Source organism: Haemaphysalis longicornis, unplaced genomic scaffold, assembly GCF_048455015.1.
Source record: "Haemaphysalis longicornis isolate Haplotype H1 unplaced genomic scaffold, Haemaphysalis longicornis Haplotype H1 scaffold_6, whole genome shotgun sequence".
NCBI lineage: Eukaryota > Metazoa > Arthropoda > Arachnida > Ixodida > Ixodidae > Haemaphysalis > Haemaphysalis longicornis.
Window position 1 is genome coordinate 21,691,366 of NW_027526407.1, and position 16,317 is coordinate 21,707,682.

General features: G+C 46.5%; 1 protein-coding gene across 1 annotated transcript in view; it reads right to left on the minus strand.

Annotated features, from left to right (window-relative positions):
• Positions 1-1,004: 1,004 nt before the first annotated feature.
• Positions 1,005-16,317, minus strand: part of LOC144141429 (A disintegrin and metalloproteinase with thrombospondin motifs like) — a 41,744-nt gene continuing 26,431 nt past the window's right edge. Inside the window, exons 8-11 of the mRNA XM_077672991.1 lie at positions 10,070-10,237; positions 8,208-8,343; positions 5,660-5,806; positions 1,005-1,263 (exon numbers count right to left, since the gene is read on the minus strand). Coding sequence (XP_077529117.1) covers positions 1,024-1,263; positions 5,660-5,806; positions 8,208-8,343; positions 10,070-10,237 — 691 coding nt within the window. The 3' untranslated portion in view covers positions 1,005-1,023. The remainder of the gene's footprint in view (positions 1,264-5,659; positions 5,807-8,207; positions 8,344-10,069; positions 10,238-16,317) is intronic.

A 16,317-nucleotide genomic window follows, 5' to 3' on the forward strand; every position in this document is an offset into this window, starting at 1 on the left:
CGGATATATACAATATAAAAAAAGCGTTTCTTTAGCTGCAAATGACGGTGTTGTCGGGGCAGTTTTCTGACTTGCTCAAAAACCTGAAGTTATTTTAGGATCACATCTGAAACACAGTGTTTCACGTAGGGGAGCAACACGATCACAGAGACACTCTGTGCACTCTAGTTGTGTAGAGCTCACAACTGCAAAATTAATATTTTAACAGCACAGTTCAAGCCAGAAATCGAAGACGAAAAGAATATACGAGGTGAACTTGAACCAGACATTTTCACGAGCAACATCGAGTATATTTCTATCTGGCTTACATAAAACCAAACCAAGAAATGACCCAAAACAGAAGACACTCTGATGAACGACTTGTAAAGAACCCTAATGCGAACCTCAAATATTGTTTTAAGTAGGAAAAAAAGCAGCGCGCTAAAGATTATATGAGACGGTTTTACTATAAGGTAGGCTTCCACCACGTCTTTCGTCCTCGGATATGCACGTGGGAACATATCTCTCGCGTTTCATCAAATGATTTTGTTTCAAGAGAAAGCACTCCTGTTAGTAATGCGAATTTAAATAAACGTTTAGTTCAGGAAACTGAAGAGTTTTATTTAGAAATGCTTTTTTTACAAACATCCTTTTTTCAGAATTGTGTCTCCATAACACATTACGATGAAGGAACAAAAAACGCCGAGTGTACGGTTGGTTTTGCGGTTTCAATGTTAGCTGCCATGACAGTTTTTTGCGGTGGAAAAAATGTATCTTATACCTGAGCAGAGGAGCGCTGGTAAAAAATAGGTTTGTGACACGCTGTGAGAATGTGGGGCAGTAATTCAAGCACCATAACATAAAATATCGCACAAAAATGGTGCCTCTTCATAGCACACAAAACAAAGGGGTTTTCCACGTATACAGGAACAATAAAAAGACACTTTTACAACCACAACATTGATAAAATGTATTTCCTTTGAAGCTTTGTTTACTTTATTGTGTTGTTCGTATCGTGTAAATTGATGAAGTTTGTCAAATATCTCACAGGAAGTGAACGTCTTTCCTACTTTGTGTTACGGGCTCCGCGCAAGGGCACTGGCATTCACATGTAGTCGGAGATGGAGAACTGGGGCCTGAAATTGGAGGTTTAAGCGGAACGTCTGGTTCTCTTGGTTTGACCGTTGACGGCGGTTGTTGGGGTTTAATCGGTTTTGGCTTCGGCAAAGTTGGCCTTTTAGATGTCTTCACCGGCTCTTGCACACACAAGCCTCGAATGCAAACCTGAAGCGGTGAGAAAATATTAGGAACATTTATTCCTTCGATGAACAAGATTCAAGCTTTGCTGCTACAAAAGGGAAAGAAAAAGAGCAAACCCACGAAGCTGATGGTACCGCTGTTTTACTGCAAAATGCTGACAAGGCGTGGTGCAACAATTGTACACACTGCCCTGATGTGTTTTTGCATCGTATTACAGTAGTTTGAAAATCTGCCATTTGAGTTTCTAAAAATTGAACACCGCATGCGTACTCAACAGGAAGGGTTCATGATTATGCTAATATCACCAGCGCCTATAGTATTGAATCATACGAGTGAGTACTAGGAATGAGGCCTATAAAAAGAGCATAACAAACACCACTCCAGAAAAGCACTCCCCCTACTCCAACAGAGCAGCGGACGGAGGAAAGATTTCAGAAAGCGCACTGTTTCTAAGCACAGGCCGTGTTCATCTATTGCCAACTATGTAGTTCAATCGGTAGTGGGTCACTTTAAACAACAATAAATAAGGTTGCTGATGTGCATATATGTATGGCTAGCGTATTATTTCCACTTTTAAGAACAGAACGCCAGGTGGATGCCCCGTAAAATTTTTGGAATGTGTGTGATTTTGAGCCACACGCTAATCGAATGAAAATGTTGCTCGGGGAGCGCGAACGAAAGTACTCGCTTAAGCTACTTTAGCTTCTAGTTGCCCAGATACAAAATGGCACACAAGAAGCACGGGGGAAACATCGATATTTTACAGCGGGTTAGTGATTTTCATCTAAATACTGCGCCTTAATGGCATCAAACTAATTGACGAAGCTTGGGACCCTAGACGGTTCACCATGTTTTAACGTCATTTGCCATGGAGCAACCAGTTGATATGCCTAGCCATAGCGTATTTATTGCAGAGGCGCCAGCCGTAATGGAAGCAAATGAAGGGGAAATCAACTTTTTGATGTGTTTATGTGTCTAGATGCCCATTGAAAGAATGCCTCAGTTTTGTGAAGTCGACGGAATGTGAGCTCTTGATGCTGGCTGTGCTAGCAATAAAATTAACTAAACAAAACGGTTATTTACTTCGATTAGAAATTTCTTAAGTCGCTCGGCAACAGTTGTCAGCTAAAACTCCTGTTTTATTTTGCAAGCCTGTAGCCTCGGGGGAATGTCTGGCAAGAAATGACCGCTTACGGGGTATGTGCCTGTCTGCATTTCGGTATATTTACTCGCAAGCCCACAACCTCCATTCGTCTCTCTGTCTCTAAAAACCCAACAGCGGAAAATAAATCATCCCCTCTCTCGCACAAACGACCAGTGATGAAATGGGTAATTCCAAAGGTAAACAGTGCGCGTGGTCCCTACAACACGGTTACAGCCGTCGTATCGAGTGAGAAACTTGGCAATGGGATGAAGAAAACGCAATTCAGATCAAACGGATTGTTACGGTCATTCGGTGTGCCTCCCTTTCTACCAATGAACCATGTACCGTCCAGCTGTTTGGCGATGGTGATCGCCCGCATATTCGCACATTTGTGCCGACATTTCAGAGTTATCGGTTTCCTGTAAAATGTTGCATTGGGGGGGGGGGGGGGCGGGGGGGGCGAGACGAGGGAGTAGGTAGGAGCGGTTGGAGCAGAAAAGGCTCCAACCGCTCCCAGCTCGCTCAAAATTTCTTCCGAGTCTTATACCTGCATGCATGGGTTTTGAAGGCGAAAGCTTAGTGATTATCAAATACCCAATTACCGCTGCATTGTGTGTGCGTATTTTTCTTCATTTCCGTTTGTTGGTTTCTTGTGGCATTTATTTTGTGAGGTCACGCTCCAGCCGATACTACGCTTAACCGACTAGCCCAAACATTGCTTCAACAGCCGACCTCGCAAAGCTTCACAAGATAACTTCTCCCGATGGGTAGCTCTGCGCATCTCCTGTGCATAATTTATACTCACGTGGTATCGCGTTGATGCGTCACGCAGCACGCATCAAACTAACTCTGTTTCCCTTTCCGGCAGGGTTCAGAGCTAACTCGGCCCTCTACCTGGGGGGCAGTGCCCCAGATCTAATGCACCCGGCTCAGGCTCGCCGAACCAGTTCCCATACTCCAAAAACCCAAATGTGTTTTTAATTGCATACTTTTCTACAGGGGAGGTTTTTAACAGAAGAGCTATTCATACTGGCCGTAAGTTCGGTGTTGCGGGCAAAAATACCAAGAAAATGCCGAACACTTGTCAGGGCGTGCCTCACGGCGACCGCCGAGTCGCCGATATTAACAGTGGCTTTAGCAACAGAAAATAAACTCTAGCGTTCACCGCGATCGGGGCAACATTTGCTCTGAACGAGAAAGGCGCATCACAGCATACCCCACTCGGTCGTTCATCCTCGTATCGTCATTCGCATGCACTCGGTACCGCCGCAGAACCCACGCGCGTGGCAGCGCCTTAAAGACACCCTGCTTGGGAGAAATCACCGCAGCTGCCGCATCCTCTATAAGACAATATGGCTAATTGGAGACATAGGGCTACGACTGTGCCACTCCTTGCTGAGTCGATGACGAAGAGCTGGTAGAAGTGTACAATGCTGAGGATGACTTTGCACTCACCACTCACCACGAAGAAGACGACGATCTTTTCGATGAGTAGGGCGGCGTTTGCTAGGCCGCCACTATACAAATAAACAATGATACTGAAATTGACCTATGGCTCCGGCAATGCTCACCTACAGCAGATTCGCCATTCAAGTATTGCGCGTGAGTGCATGCTTGAAAAACATTTATCGGAAATATTCGTTTTGCCTCCGACAATGGTTACTTCTTACAGTTGATGAGGATTTTTCCTTAATAAAGTTTATTGCTTCTCTTCTGGAACCAATGAAGGGGGCTGCTGATGGCATAAATGCATCGAGCCATTGGCCTTCACGGCCGAAAATTTAACTAGAATGAAAACAGACACACTCTACAAAACACTTTGGATCTGCTTCCGCTGTCGAGTTCTGTGCTTTAGGTTTGTATGATATGGCTTAAAAACAGAGAAATGAAACAGAGAAATTTGTAGGGGTACTAGAATGAAAATACGAAAAAACAGAGCCATGGATACAGTCACTTCCTTGTGGTTGCTGCAGTTGTAATAAAAGGCAGATGATTTCTAAAAAATGTGATAAGTATTCGGGCACACATGTGGGGGCGGGTATTCGCCACCGGCGGCCCACAGACAGCAGACAAAAAGGAGGACATGATGGGGAAAAAAGCAGTGCTAACCGAGAAAACCAATCGCGAAAAATTCGTCCGCTGGGAGCACAAGCCCGTAGCGCACAGCGGAAGACGAAAGTTGTTATTGGCGCAGCCATGTTTGTGCAGGCTAAACGTAGGTATAGACCGGTCTTGCGGCTCCCGGCGTAAAAATTGGCCGGGAGCGTGCCTCGCCTAACAAAATGTTGGTTCCTTTTACAACGATTGACCCACCGCGGTGGCTCAGTGGCTAAAGCGTTGCGGTTCTGAGCATGAGTTAGCGGGTTCGATTCCCGGCCGCGGCGACAGCTTTTCTGATGGAGGCGAAAACCAAAAACACCCGTGTGTTCGAGATTTCGGCGCACGTTAAAGATCATTAGGTTGTCGAAATCAATCCGGAGCCCTCCACTACGGCGCACCTCATCGCCTGCGTTCGGCGGTGCGCTAAACCCTAAATCAATCAATTTACAACGATTGCCCTAAGGTGTAACCACTTAAATTATAGTGACACCAACCCTGTCCGCGTGTTCGCAGCAAAACAAACGTTATTTCATATCAGCATGAAAAGACACCAGACGTAATTCCCAAACCACCTGCCGTGAGAGCGAAAGCTCAGTTGCTGAAAAGACGTCTACTTTCGTTTACGATGTGTTTCCGCGAATGTCGAACGCCCCCGCAACATCTCACAACCCGAAGTTATACGCAGGCTGTTGTTACGTCCCCAAGAGAGTGAAACGCGTGCTTTTGCTTCATTTCAATATTTAGTTGACTTCACTCGCCGCATCGATGCTTCATCTGACACCATTGCAGAATATTCTCGAACTATTCATTTAGGGTAGTGTTTAAGCTTCATGAAAAAAAGGTGAAAATGAGCTTAGATTCATTCATTCTGCCAATTCTAGTGTCCATCTCCGATATGTTATAAACACTACGCATTTTCGGGTAAACACTAGAAATTCTCGCGGGCAAATAATTGTGGCTGGATGAGAAAGGGTTCCCTCTTTCACGTATTACGTTTTTGATACTGACAGAATGAATTGAGCTTGTCATGGTTCAGCCTCCCTTGAAATTGTTGCAATAAATTTTGGCAAAACAGCTATGGCCATGTTATCTAAGCCTATGGTATAACAAACAACATTGCTCGAGGAAGGGGGAAGAGAAGGTTTATCATTATATTTGAATAGTTTTTGTACTTACGTATCCGTCTCCGCAAGGCATATAATCCAGTGCGTTCGAATCAAGGTAGACATATCTTACAAGGGTTTGAAGATGACCATACCAATTGTAACGTTGATACACAGGATATTGACATCTCACTTTGCATTGCTTCAACACGGGTGATGTCTAAATAAAAAAAAGAAGTCACAATTGGGGGAGCTTCCAATAAAAGTCGCTTCGGGTACTCTCACGGAAAAGCAAAATCACTCCTCATAAATCAAATCCTGGTTTCTTTAGATAAAGAAGCGTCTGCAAAAAGTTCAGAGCTGTAGATTGGTGTCTCTACTAAAAAAGCAAGGCGCATTGCTACTTTTATAATTCCTCGTAACTATTTTGAAGCTCAGCCTACGCAGTCCACAAAATTAAACATTTTAAAGAAAAGTGTTTTACACTGATGCCTCAGTGTGCAGTTTATGAGAACGAAAAGCCTATCAGGTTCACAAGAGATATCCCCTAAAAAGGAGGTCCTTCGAGGCAAGGCATCTCTAACGCCGAAGATACATGACCGCTGTGACTTTTAGAACTTTAAGATATAAAGGTGTGGTTAGGTGCCTCAAATATAAAAGGAAAATAAAGAAAACGGCGAGCGTAAGTGCCGCCGAATTTTAATGAAAACTACCATCATCGTGAATAGGGATGGGGTCAGCGGAGGAAGGCAAGGAGAAGACGAAGGACTGCCTGGCACACGCAAACTCCATGGCGACATTTTCGATATTCTATGGCCAGTCTAGAGGGCGGAAAGGTTACCTGCGGCCGTAGTGAGGACGCTGGGGCACCACGTTGCCAAGTGCAACACTGTGCTGTGGCAATATATTCATTGTCATAAACCTCCACTTGTCTTCGCCGCCATGCTCAACCCTCCTTCCAAGAGCTGGCCTAAATATCCCCGCTATTTGCGAGAGCTTCAGCGCCCGCACCGCATCATGACAACGACGACGGTTCTGAAGCTACAAACAGTTGGCAACAGCAAGTTCCAGAAGAGTTTCTTACCAGGGCATTTCTTCTCAAAACCGTTTATTTCCAGAACAGACTTTTTCATTAAATTTTCAACACTTCAGGCTTCTCGAAATCACTTTTATTGTTATTCTGGCTGAAGAATACTAATGGCGTGCTCGTGGCGGCGAATGATGACGCCCGGGCAGCTTGAGTTTGCTCACTCATCACGCCGTCACAAGGGCGCTTTTACTCATTCAATATGCCGCGCACGATAGGAAAATACGTCGCCAGTTGAGTAGCGTGTCAGCGCAACAGGTTTCTGTTGCCGCACCACCCGGCCTGCTCTATCCTGTATAACCACCGACTGCTCCTTTTGAGATGGTGAGTTTTAATCTCGTTGGTCCACTTCTACAAACGTCAGCTTGAAACCCCTGGTTCATCCTCTGCGTCAACCACCAGACGCGCAATGCAGAAAGGGCGGCGGTCGCAATTGCTTTAGCAGCGTCTGTTTTTATGCTCATGCAGAAATTTGTGACGCTGAAGCACGTCACTTCGAATGAGCTTATCAGTGATCGTGGCCGCCAGTTTGTTGCGGGTGTTGTGAAAAAGCTACTTCTCCTTTGTACTTCGCAGTTCTGGCATGCTACAGCGTACCATCACGAAACCAACGGATAGTTCAACACACAAATGGCACACTTCTCAACATAATTTAGATGCACATTTCGTCGAACATAAAGCCTGGTCTGAAGAACTACCCTTCATGACCTACGCGTTTAGCACTGCCGACCATAAAACAACCGGATTTATTCCCATCCACCTCGTCTAGGCGCACACTTCTCGGACTCTTCTGGGCACCATCATCGTACTCTTCTTGCTGTGCCATGAAGTGCCGGCTGCCAACACTCCATGCCTGGCCGAAGATTCCCACTGATTAGCTCGCCTGGGCATCTGACATCCCTGTTTCAGTCGAAACAGAAATGAGACGTTCCTCAGCATTGTGTATCATCAGGTAGGGTGATTTGTAGAGACTTCATTAAGAGGGCACTGGATCTGTAATAAGTTTGTGTCATGTTACACTGGCCCATTTGTTATCGCCGCCCGTGTATGCGACATGAGCTACGTCATTCCACTCCTCACAGCGTATGGCCGCCGGTCAAGCTAAACCAAGCTTGGTCTCCCGATTTTCTCAACTGGCGGGCTTCATCTACAGCGGAAGAAATGTGGCGCGACCGAACTGATCGAATATTGCGCACTGTAAATGGCCCTGCTACATCTCAGGGGAATCCTGCCCCCGAGAATACCGGCGGGACGAAGAGAAGAATGACGTGCTTTTGGTCGACTCGGGGCACGAACTCCACGCTCAGAGACGGTACTGCAGTGGCCTCGTAAATAAACCCTCGTTTCACTCCCACAAACGTCTTAAAGTAACGAAGCTATACATAATATCCCTCAAACTATTTGTGCGCCTGTAGAGCCTTGCCAGATCAGTTTTACGCTTGTTTATACAGGAAGGCTTCGCTCGCTTTTGTCATCGGTAACATTGACAAGAGGGCCCAATAATTCAGGCGTCAAAAATATAAACTAAACGTACCAAATCAGCTGTTACATCCTTCTGATTGGGAAAAACGTTCCTGCAAAACTCATTTGCTGCTAGTAGCTCGCCTGGATACCTGTCTTCATCTGCTAAAGATTGTTGTGTAGTTTTCCAGCAAGGCTGTCCACGGAGCCTGCAATAAATGAAAAAAAAACAGGGGCTATACCGTTTGTATAATTCGCAGACTTTAATAAAATCACTTGTTTATATTGCTGCAATTAAAAAGAAATGTTTTAAGTTCCTGATATTTTGTATGAGACTGAAAACCATCTTGGCTTTGGGTAAGTATTCACGCAAGCTGGATCAAGTAACCCGATTTCGCGCCTAGCACCTAATGCCTAGCTGTCTTTAAGTATGGTTGCCTATCGTGCTGCAGTTAACTATGATGTCCAGCTATTAATTATTGTTGCGGCCAGTATCAGCAGCAAAGAAACTTCCGTACACTGCATATTTTGTTTGGTTGAATGAGGAAACAAGATAGCGAGTCAAGAATAGGTTCTTTTTTTAGGTCACCCTCACAAAAATAAGCACTCGGGAACTACTGGACGTTTCACCCCGGAAAAGGGCAATGCATTTTTGAGGGCTTAAAATACAAACCACTCATTCAGAACGACCGACTTGGCAGCATGCCAGGAAACATTTTGGCCAACAAATTTAATATTGATTGCGGCCTCCACCATCTCCGCCTCCTCGAATACAAGGTCATTGAGGTGAAAATGCAAACTGGCATTGCAATATTCTGCAATCTGGACTGGTATGCAGATATTTCTTAAGTTAAAAACGTGCCCCGTCTCTGAACCCAAGAGTATTCCCAAAGCTTACTCACGGGGTATCTTGATTCAACGACACATATTCTGTGTCAGGCTGCTACTGATGTTGGCATGTTCTCCCACATCCGGTGTTTACGTCGGATTCTGGGGGTTCCTTTTACTACCCCGCTGCTTTTCCTACACTGGCACGAGTACTGCTGGGTTTCACACGAAACCCAGGGGAAGGGTAACTGGTGAACCTCCTCCAAATTGATTTATATAAAAGAAATCGTGGTCGTAACGTGAAAAAATCAGGCATTCAAAGTGTTGTGAAATATAGAGCAAGCTATCCAACAGCAAAGATTGGACATTCGGCTGCAACCCATGCTGCACCCAATTTCGTGAGAATGGCCCAGAAAGTCACTGGGATGTTCATAGGAAAGTTAGATGTTTGTGTCAAGGAAGAGAAAATTCTCGTTAAAACGTTGCCAAAGTACGAGTGCGCCTAGAAGCCGATGCTATTCAATTGTCACTAGAAAGAGAGTGTGCCAATCTCACCTCGTCGTGTAACAGTTCCCCAACTGTTCCCCAGCGATACTAGCGAGGCAATGACGTGTGAAAATCTGCTTTATTGTCACAAGATCCTGAAGCTCCTCAGGAAGCGTTGTGCACACCTGGTTCTAGTGAAAATCGGTAGTTACGCAGGCTGGAACCAACGTAGCTTCAGTCGATATTATTTGAGATATTTGTATATTCGTTCAAATGTGAATTCTACATGAATAGCAGCCTGTTGGTAATTCATGATTTCATGAAAAAGAGATTAAAAGCAAATTACATATTCGAAGATGCTTTTTTCACCCCAAGGTGCAGGTTTTATATCCCCGACAATCATTTCGAACAGTACGAAGTTTGCGTGCATCCTAAAAATAAAAGTAGGCTGCGTTGGCCGTACGCGAATTTTATTCACAACCCAGCGTCTCGCATTTAGTTCGTGAATCTCCTTTAAGCATTGAAACAACTGTAAATTCGGGGCACCGATTACAATGCCACAAAAAGTGGCAAGTCATTGTAGAAGTATTACAATATATAGAGTGGAAACTACGGTCTTACCGTAAGACGTATTGCATTTGTTGCACACTGCAGAGAGAAAAGCGGTGGCGACTCGGTCCAAGGTCGAGGTAACTCATAATATTACCGGCTGACCAAGGACATGATACAGCACCTGGGTGATATGGATCAGAGCCTTGCGGAGGATCTCCGTCATGAACTGCACCGAGACTGCGAGGATGAACATACAAAGACCGTGAAAGTTGCGTGTAACAATCCCAGTCACGAAATTCTCATGCAAATAACACTGCAACGCACATTAGAGCGGCCGCAGAAATATCATTGCGCCTCGAATTTTGAGGAGAAATACACTTTATGTGGACCAAATATTGGTTATTTTGGGGACCAACTCCACGAAGAGCTGTTTGTAGGGACAAAGCACCCTGATGGTCGCTGCTTTGTGTGCCCTTTTGACTTAATTTCCCCCGTTCTGCCTGGCGGGTTAGTATACCTTTCTACTTTTTACTAATATGGAGTGAGGGAACAACTGTAAAAGAACTCCCGGGGTAACGTACCAGGATTCCCACACTTGGGGCGAAATTTGCATATTATAATATATTGTTGGGGTATAATATAACTGAAAAGGTAGTATTGTTAGGTCTTATAAAAACGGAGGAAGGTTGTGCAGCAGAAATTGACTCGGTGATAGTGAAGAGGGCGTCGAGATGTGGGTTTACAGTTCGTGATTAGTGGTATGTAGAGCATTTCTGTAGTTGTGTTCCCGGTACACAACATAAAGTTACGAACCTCTGCTTCCCTGCGGGGGCGGTTGTCAATTGGGCTGTGAATGATGGAGATGCTGCCGGTTCTGCTGTTTTTAAAACAGACCAAGGAGCGGAGGAGGCTGAACGTACATATGCCATTGAGAGTGCTTTCGAGGTGGTTAAAAAATTCTCTCCTTTTTCGATTGGGTAAAGCGCCTATGTAGTTGGCAGGCTGTTATGTCTTGTGGTCCGATGTGTGTTTTTGCGATGTCTCGTTGCCCGGATGGGGATTTCTCCTTTGTAGTTTTTGTATATGGGCACATAGGCCCTCGGCGGACCTCGCTGATGTACGGCAGGGGCATGCCTACGGAGTGTTCGGGGGCTGTTAGGGCACAGCGCAAATTCAGGCTTCGGCCGTTTAGACGATTTTCTCTGTCTCGGTTGGAATGCAGTGTATTTGTGCAACGTATTTTGAGGGGGGGGGGGGGAGGCTGAGGAAATGCACCTCCATATTGAGTTTGCCTTTTCGCAGTTCGGGGAATTTGGCTATGACAGACAGTGCTCGTGCGCCACAAGGATTTCCTTTAAATGCTTTGTCGAGGGCAAACGTGCCGTACGCCACGAGCGAAGCCACGATGCCATGACGCCACGAGTGAATGTCACACAGATGAAGAAGAGCATTACCACCAAGGGCGTGTTTTACCACCAAAGCGGGTAGGGGGCCTCGGCACTTTGGAAAATGTTCTATATCCACGTTCTAATACATTATTTGCATCTACTATAATGCGACGACAGTGCTAAACAGTTTTCAAGCAGGGAGTGTAGTTTGGTGGAGATTTTAGGAATGTCGGCATGACGGATGTTAAATTTATTCACATGGTTTAGGCGTAGTGCCTGTAAAGATACTTTAGAGTGGCTGATGGTATTTCGTTGGTGCAGGTTCCTGTGCGGCAATTCCTACTGGGCTTATAAAGATGTGGATGGTGGGTACGAGGGGCCGATGCAGAGTGGTATATAGGGTGAGGTACATCAGCAATGTGCAGATTATGTTGGATTTGGAATAAACCCTTTGTGCATGTGGGGCGCGGAAGTCTTCAACATCATATTGCCGGTGATGTACACTATGTTTAGTTCTTGTACTTTCTAATAGATTGAAGCTACAGGGGGAAAGGGGCCAGTAGCGAGGGACACGAAGAAGGGAGTCCGAAAGTTTGCTTGGGAGGCTGCTTCCCGATAAGATGGATCAATAGGGCGCTTATCAAGAAGCTACCCAGATTCAGCAGGTAGTTTTACCGTGTTGTTGTGTGCCGGTAAACTCGTTATAAGCTCTCCTTTTCTCTCCGCAGAGCTGGCTGCACAACCATAATGCGGAGAGTTTCAGATATGGCATAGCGGGCCTGGCTGCAACGAACAGGATAACTACTGTAGGACGGTTCAAGGTGTGACATGTGTGGATGATTAATTGCTGGTAGTCTGGAGACGCCGCCTGAGGCCATTGACCTGCAGCCTAAGGAATTGCGCATGGGGCTTTTCTGCAGTCGAAAACGTCTTTGTAGGGGCCATCCTAAACATGTAAAAGTGTGGTGAGCGCGAGGAGTAAGTTTGGCGACATGTTGGCAACCACAAAAAAAACGACGATGAAGAAAGTGGACAAAGCAAGCGATGACAGCGGCATCTTACCGGTACTCACCTACGGGGCAGAAATTTGGAAGCTGACAAAACGGGTTCAACTTAACTTCGGAACGACTCAGCGAGATTGGAACGGAATATGACAGGTGTGACATTAAAGGGACACTGAAGTGAATTTGTCAAGCTCCCGTTTTTGCTTGCACTGTGTAGACTGGCTCAAATTAACACACTATTCATCGTTTATCCGGTTGACAAATCGGCAATTATTTTACAAAGCGCGAAAGAAGAAAAACTACTATGCGTGGTTTGCGGCGTCCGCACCAACTAAAGGCTGCGACGTCAGGAGGGGGGGGGCACCGTGATTGGACGATGCCCAAGGTTAGCAATCAAAAGTTTCGGTTTCGGTTTCGGTTTTTTAAAACAACATACTTAACATCTGATGGCGTTGTTGGATGGGCATTCTCGATTTCTCAATTATCGCCGTACCGCGCTTCTGCCATGTTGTCGGCTGTCAGATGTCTAAGCTAAACCTCCCAGGGCGGCTTGGAATCGTAGAAATCACTAGACGAGGCCTACGCAGTGGATGAACGCCCTCCGCGTCACCGCAGACTCTCAAATGCCATGCGCTTTTCCCGCATATTCGGAGCTTGCCTCACTCATGTCTGTTCGTAAAAAGCTAGTTCGTACCAGGCCAAGGGTGTGCTGATTCAGGCCTGGGCCCACTGCCCGCAAGCAGTCGGTGCTTGTGGCAACAGCACGCCAACGAGAACACGCGAGTGCGTCATTGTCAGTATGCGCGCGTTCTGCGATCTCGCTCGTGGAGCAGTGAACGTTACGGCCCAGAAATGGTGAACTCAGTTCAGAAAAGATCGGCCGCATACAAAAAAATCAACTTACAAAAAAAAACACATGTACCCTCGGGGATTCGAACTTACGACTTTCAAAACCAATTCCAGCGCCTCAGACAGCTGGGCCACGAGCCGGCGCTGGCCGGCTTGGATATATAAGGTTTATAATGTATGACCAGTTTACACTTTTATTTATTTTAAGCATTTTAAGTACTTTATGTGACTATTTGTTGTATATCACTCCTGCAGTAAGTGTCCCCCAAACTTCCACAATATCTCACGTCTAGCAATTGCTTTTCTTTGACGGAAAAGCGTTCGCAGATGTGCGGTCGTGCTGCTGACCGCTGTGCTTGTTTACCCAGCGCAAAAAGTGCTTCCTGCTCCCTAGTTTTCCGCTGTACGGTAAAAGTTTCAGGTGATTTTATTTTCTTAGTACCTATATTGACTTCGCTGACTCTTCTCCCGCCTTCAATTGGCCTTAGATTTTCCTACTAGCGTAAAGTCACCGAAGCGTCGCATGTGCACTTGTGCAGCGCTTGTGTGGAGCGACCCGGACTCTGAGTTTGACACAGTGTACAAACTAACAAAGTAAGGAAACGCACATTGTTTCATTCACAAAGGTGTTGTGGCTTAGTTTCAATTGAGCGAGCGAATAGCGACGACCCGTCGGCGGCCGGCGGACGAAACGCAGGGCCGACTGACTCGATCGGTAGGTCGGCTGGTCGGCGAACCGTGCAGTAGCGCAGCCATTTTCCAGCTCATCTCCTGCTGACGTCACAGGAAAACGTCACAGAAAATGGGCTAGTGTAAAGAGAGGAGGACAGCATTTTCGAATTGATTTTTCTACTAAATAAATTCGCGTAAACGCGGCCAGAGTGGTCGAAACAATGCCTACGGACTCCGAACTACAATTTGCGCTAGTAATCCCGCAATGTTTACAAATCACTTCAGTGTCCCTTTAGGGGTCAAGAAGAGAGTGGAGTGGGCCTCGGAACAAACGCGTGTTGCTTGAGACGCCGGCGTCTCAAGCAACCTTTGAGCCAGTCCTTGATGGCAAATATGAGCTGCTCTTAAACTTCTTTACCACAGAGCACTCTCAGCAATATACTTGCACTGGATTTGGTTTGAGCTGGCATGATACTGTATCTCTCCTGTACCCAGAACACAAAGTTGTTTTGCGCAACTGGGAACGGTTCTGGCATTGTCCGATTACACGTTTGAAGGGGTGCCGCGTTTAGTTGTAGACAGGAATGCGAGAAGGAAATTTAGTGTGCTCATTTCCGAGGTCACTGGAATACAGCGATGGAGAACTTTATCTAATAATGGGAGCTAGGGCGTGAGAAACGGGGCACACACAAGTCCATTCCAATGATGTGAAATGCGGAAGTGTCTGTTAGGCGGTCCGTTGGGAAACATGCAATTGGCTCTGACTTTGGTCATAAGAGCGTACGGCTGTATGGCAGAGAAGACATCAGTATGTTTTGCACAGTCCGGCGTCATTTCAAAATTTATAATCGTGAACGAAGGTCGAGCAGTGTGGACGGAACATCATCATGTAGAAGGCCGACACGCGTTGCATGGTTGAAAAGTCAGTTGACTTTGGAATTATGAGGTAACATGACTGGAACTTTCAGCTCCTCTGGGCTTAGTAGTTTGCGTGGCCGGCCGCCCACTCGTATCTGACCGGCCTCGTCGATATCGGGTTGTAAGGTAAGCACGATGGAGCTCAAGGATGTAGATGGATGGCCTCCACGACGTGTTGCGAGCTCAGAACAAAAGGCAGTTTGCTGGACGAGTCGCAGCAAGTACAGTTTTCCGTCGTTAATTTTCGTTCCTTTGAGTTGGCCCGCATTAAACGGCTTGCTTAGGGTGGCATTGCGGAGAAGCCTCAAGCAGTGGCGTCATTGTCAGTAGTCTGGAGGGGCGACTATAGTGATCGATGTCAAGGAGTTCGGCATGCTGAGTTTCAGGCTTTTGGATGGCCGCAAATGGGCCTACGTATGGAAGCTCCTGAGACAGCGCCCTCGCTCCGTGGTAAAGGGATTCGATTTCAAGCGGTCCGATCGCGGACAGTCCTTGCTGTCAGCCATTAAATAGGCCACTTCATTCCTCAGACAGGCAGATCCAGCTGGTGACCCAGGTCACTGAGCACTAAGGTTCGTTGTCTCCAAGTGTCAGGGAGTAACCGAACCGACACAGGCCGACCGCACTCAGCGTATTCCCAGACTGTGGCAGTTTGGAGCAGCACCAAGTAGGAGTAAGTGCTGCTTTTGTTACGTTGCGATCTCGTTCTGCATGTTGCTCGGAATCGGGGTCTTCATCACGGCGAGAATCTGTCGGGCAGTTCATCTGGAACCGCTCCTAAGTGTCGAAAAGGACGCTGATGGGACATCCCGAAGAAGTCTCACTCTTGTTTGCTGTATAAGTATGACAGTTGTGTGCCATGTGCCCTTGCCTTTCGTAACTAAAGCAGCAGCGGTTCCTTGAAAGGCGTCGTCGCTTTTCGTCTACGGCTCAGACTGTCTGACAATCCCTTGCCTTGTGGTCTCCACTATTGCACAGGTAGCACATGAATTGCCAGTCCGACGACAAATCTGTTGAAGTGGATGCTAGCCTGGGCGCCAAGGCAACGGTGTACGGGAAAAAAGAGGAGGAATTTCTCGGCGGCTGTCAAATTGTTATCGAGTGAGAGTTGCATCGCAAAACTCGACTCCCATGCCTTCTCTCCACCTGAACCTTCAAGAACGCAATGGTGGGCTTTACCTGCTCTTGTCGAAGTGTTGGCTCGGCGTTGTCCCCGTTGGTGGTCTCCTTCATGCACTTAGGCTATAGAACTGCCAGATATTTGGTAGCGGCCAAGTGAGAGTGGGATTCAGGATTACCGCGTATTCTGACACCACAACGCCTAGGTTTTTGAGACCGCCAGTCCTGAATTGTACCTGCTGAAATAGGACTCGGAGGCGTGACACTTGCAGCGACGATTGAATCAGTGTGATGGCGAGTAGACTGTCGACGTGCTCGTCTACAAGCTGCTCCGTTTATCCAAACCGGTTCGTGAGTATCTTGACAA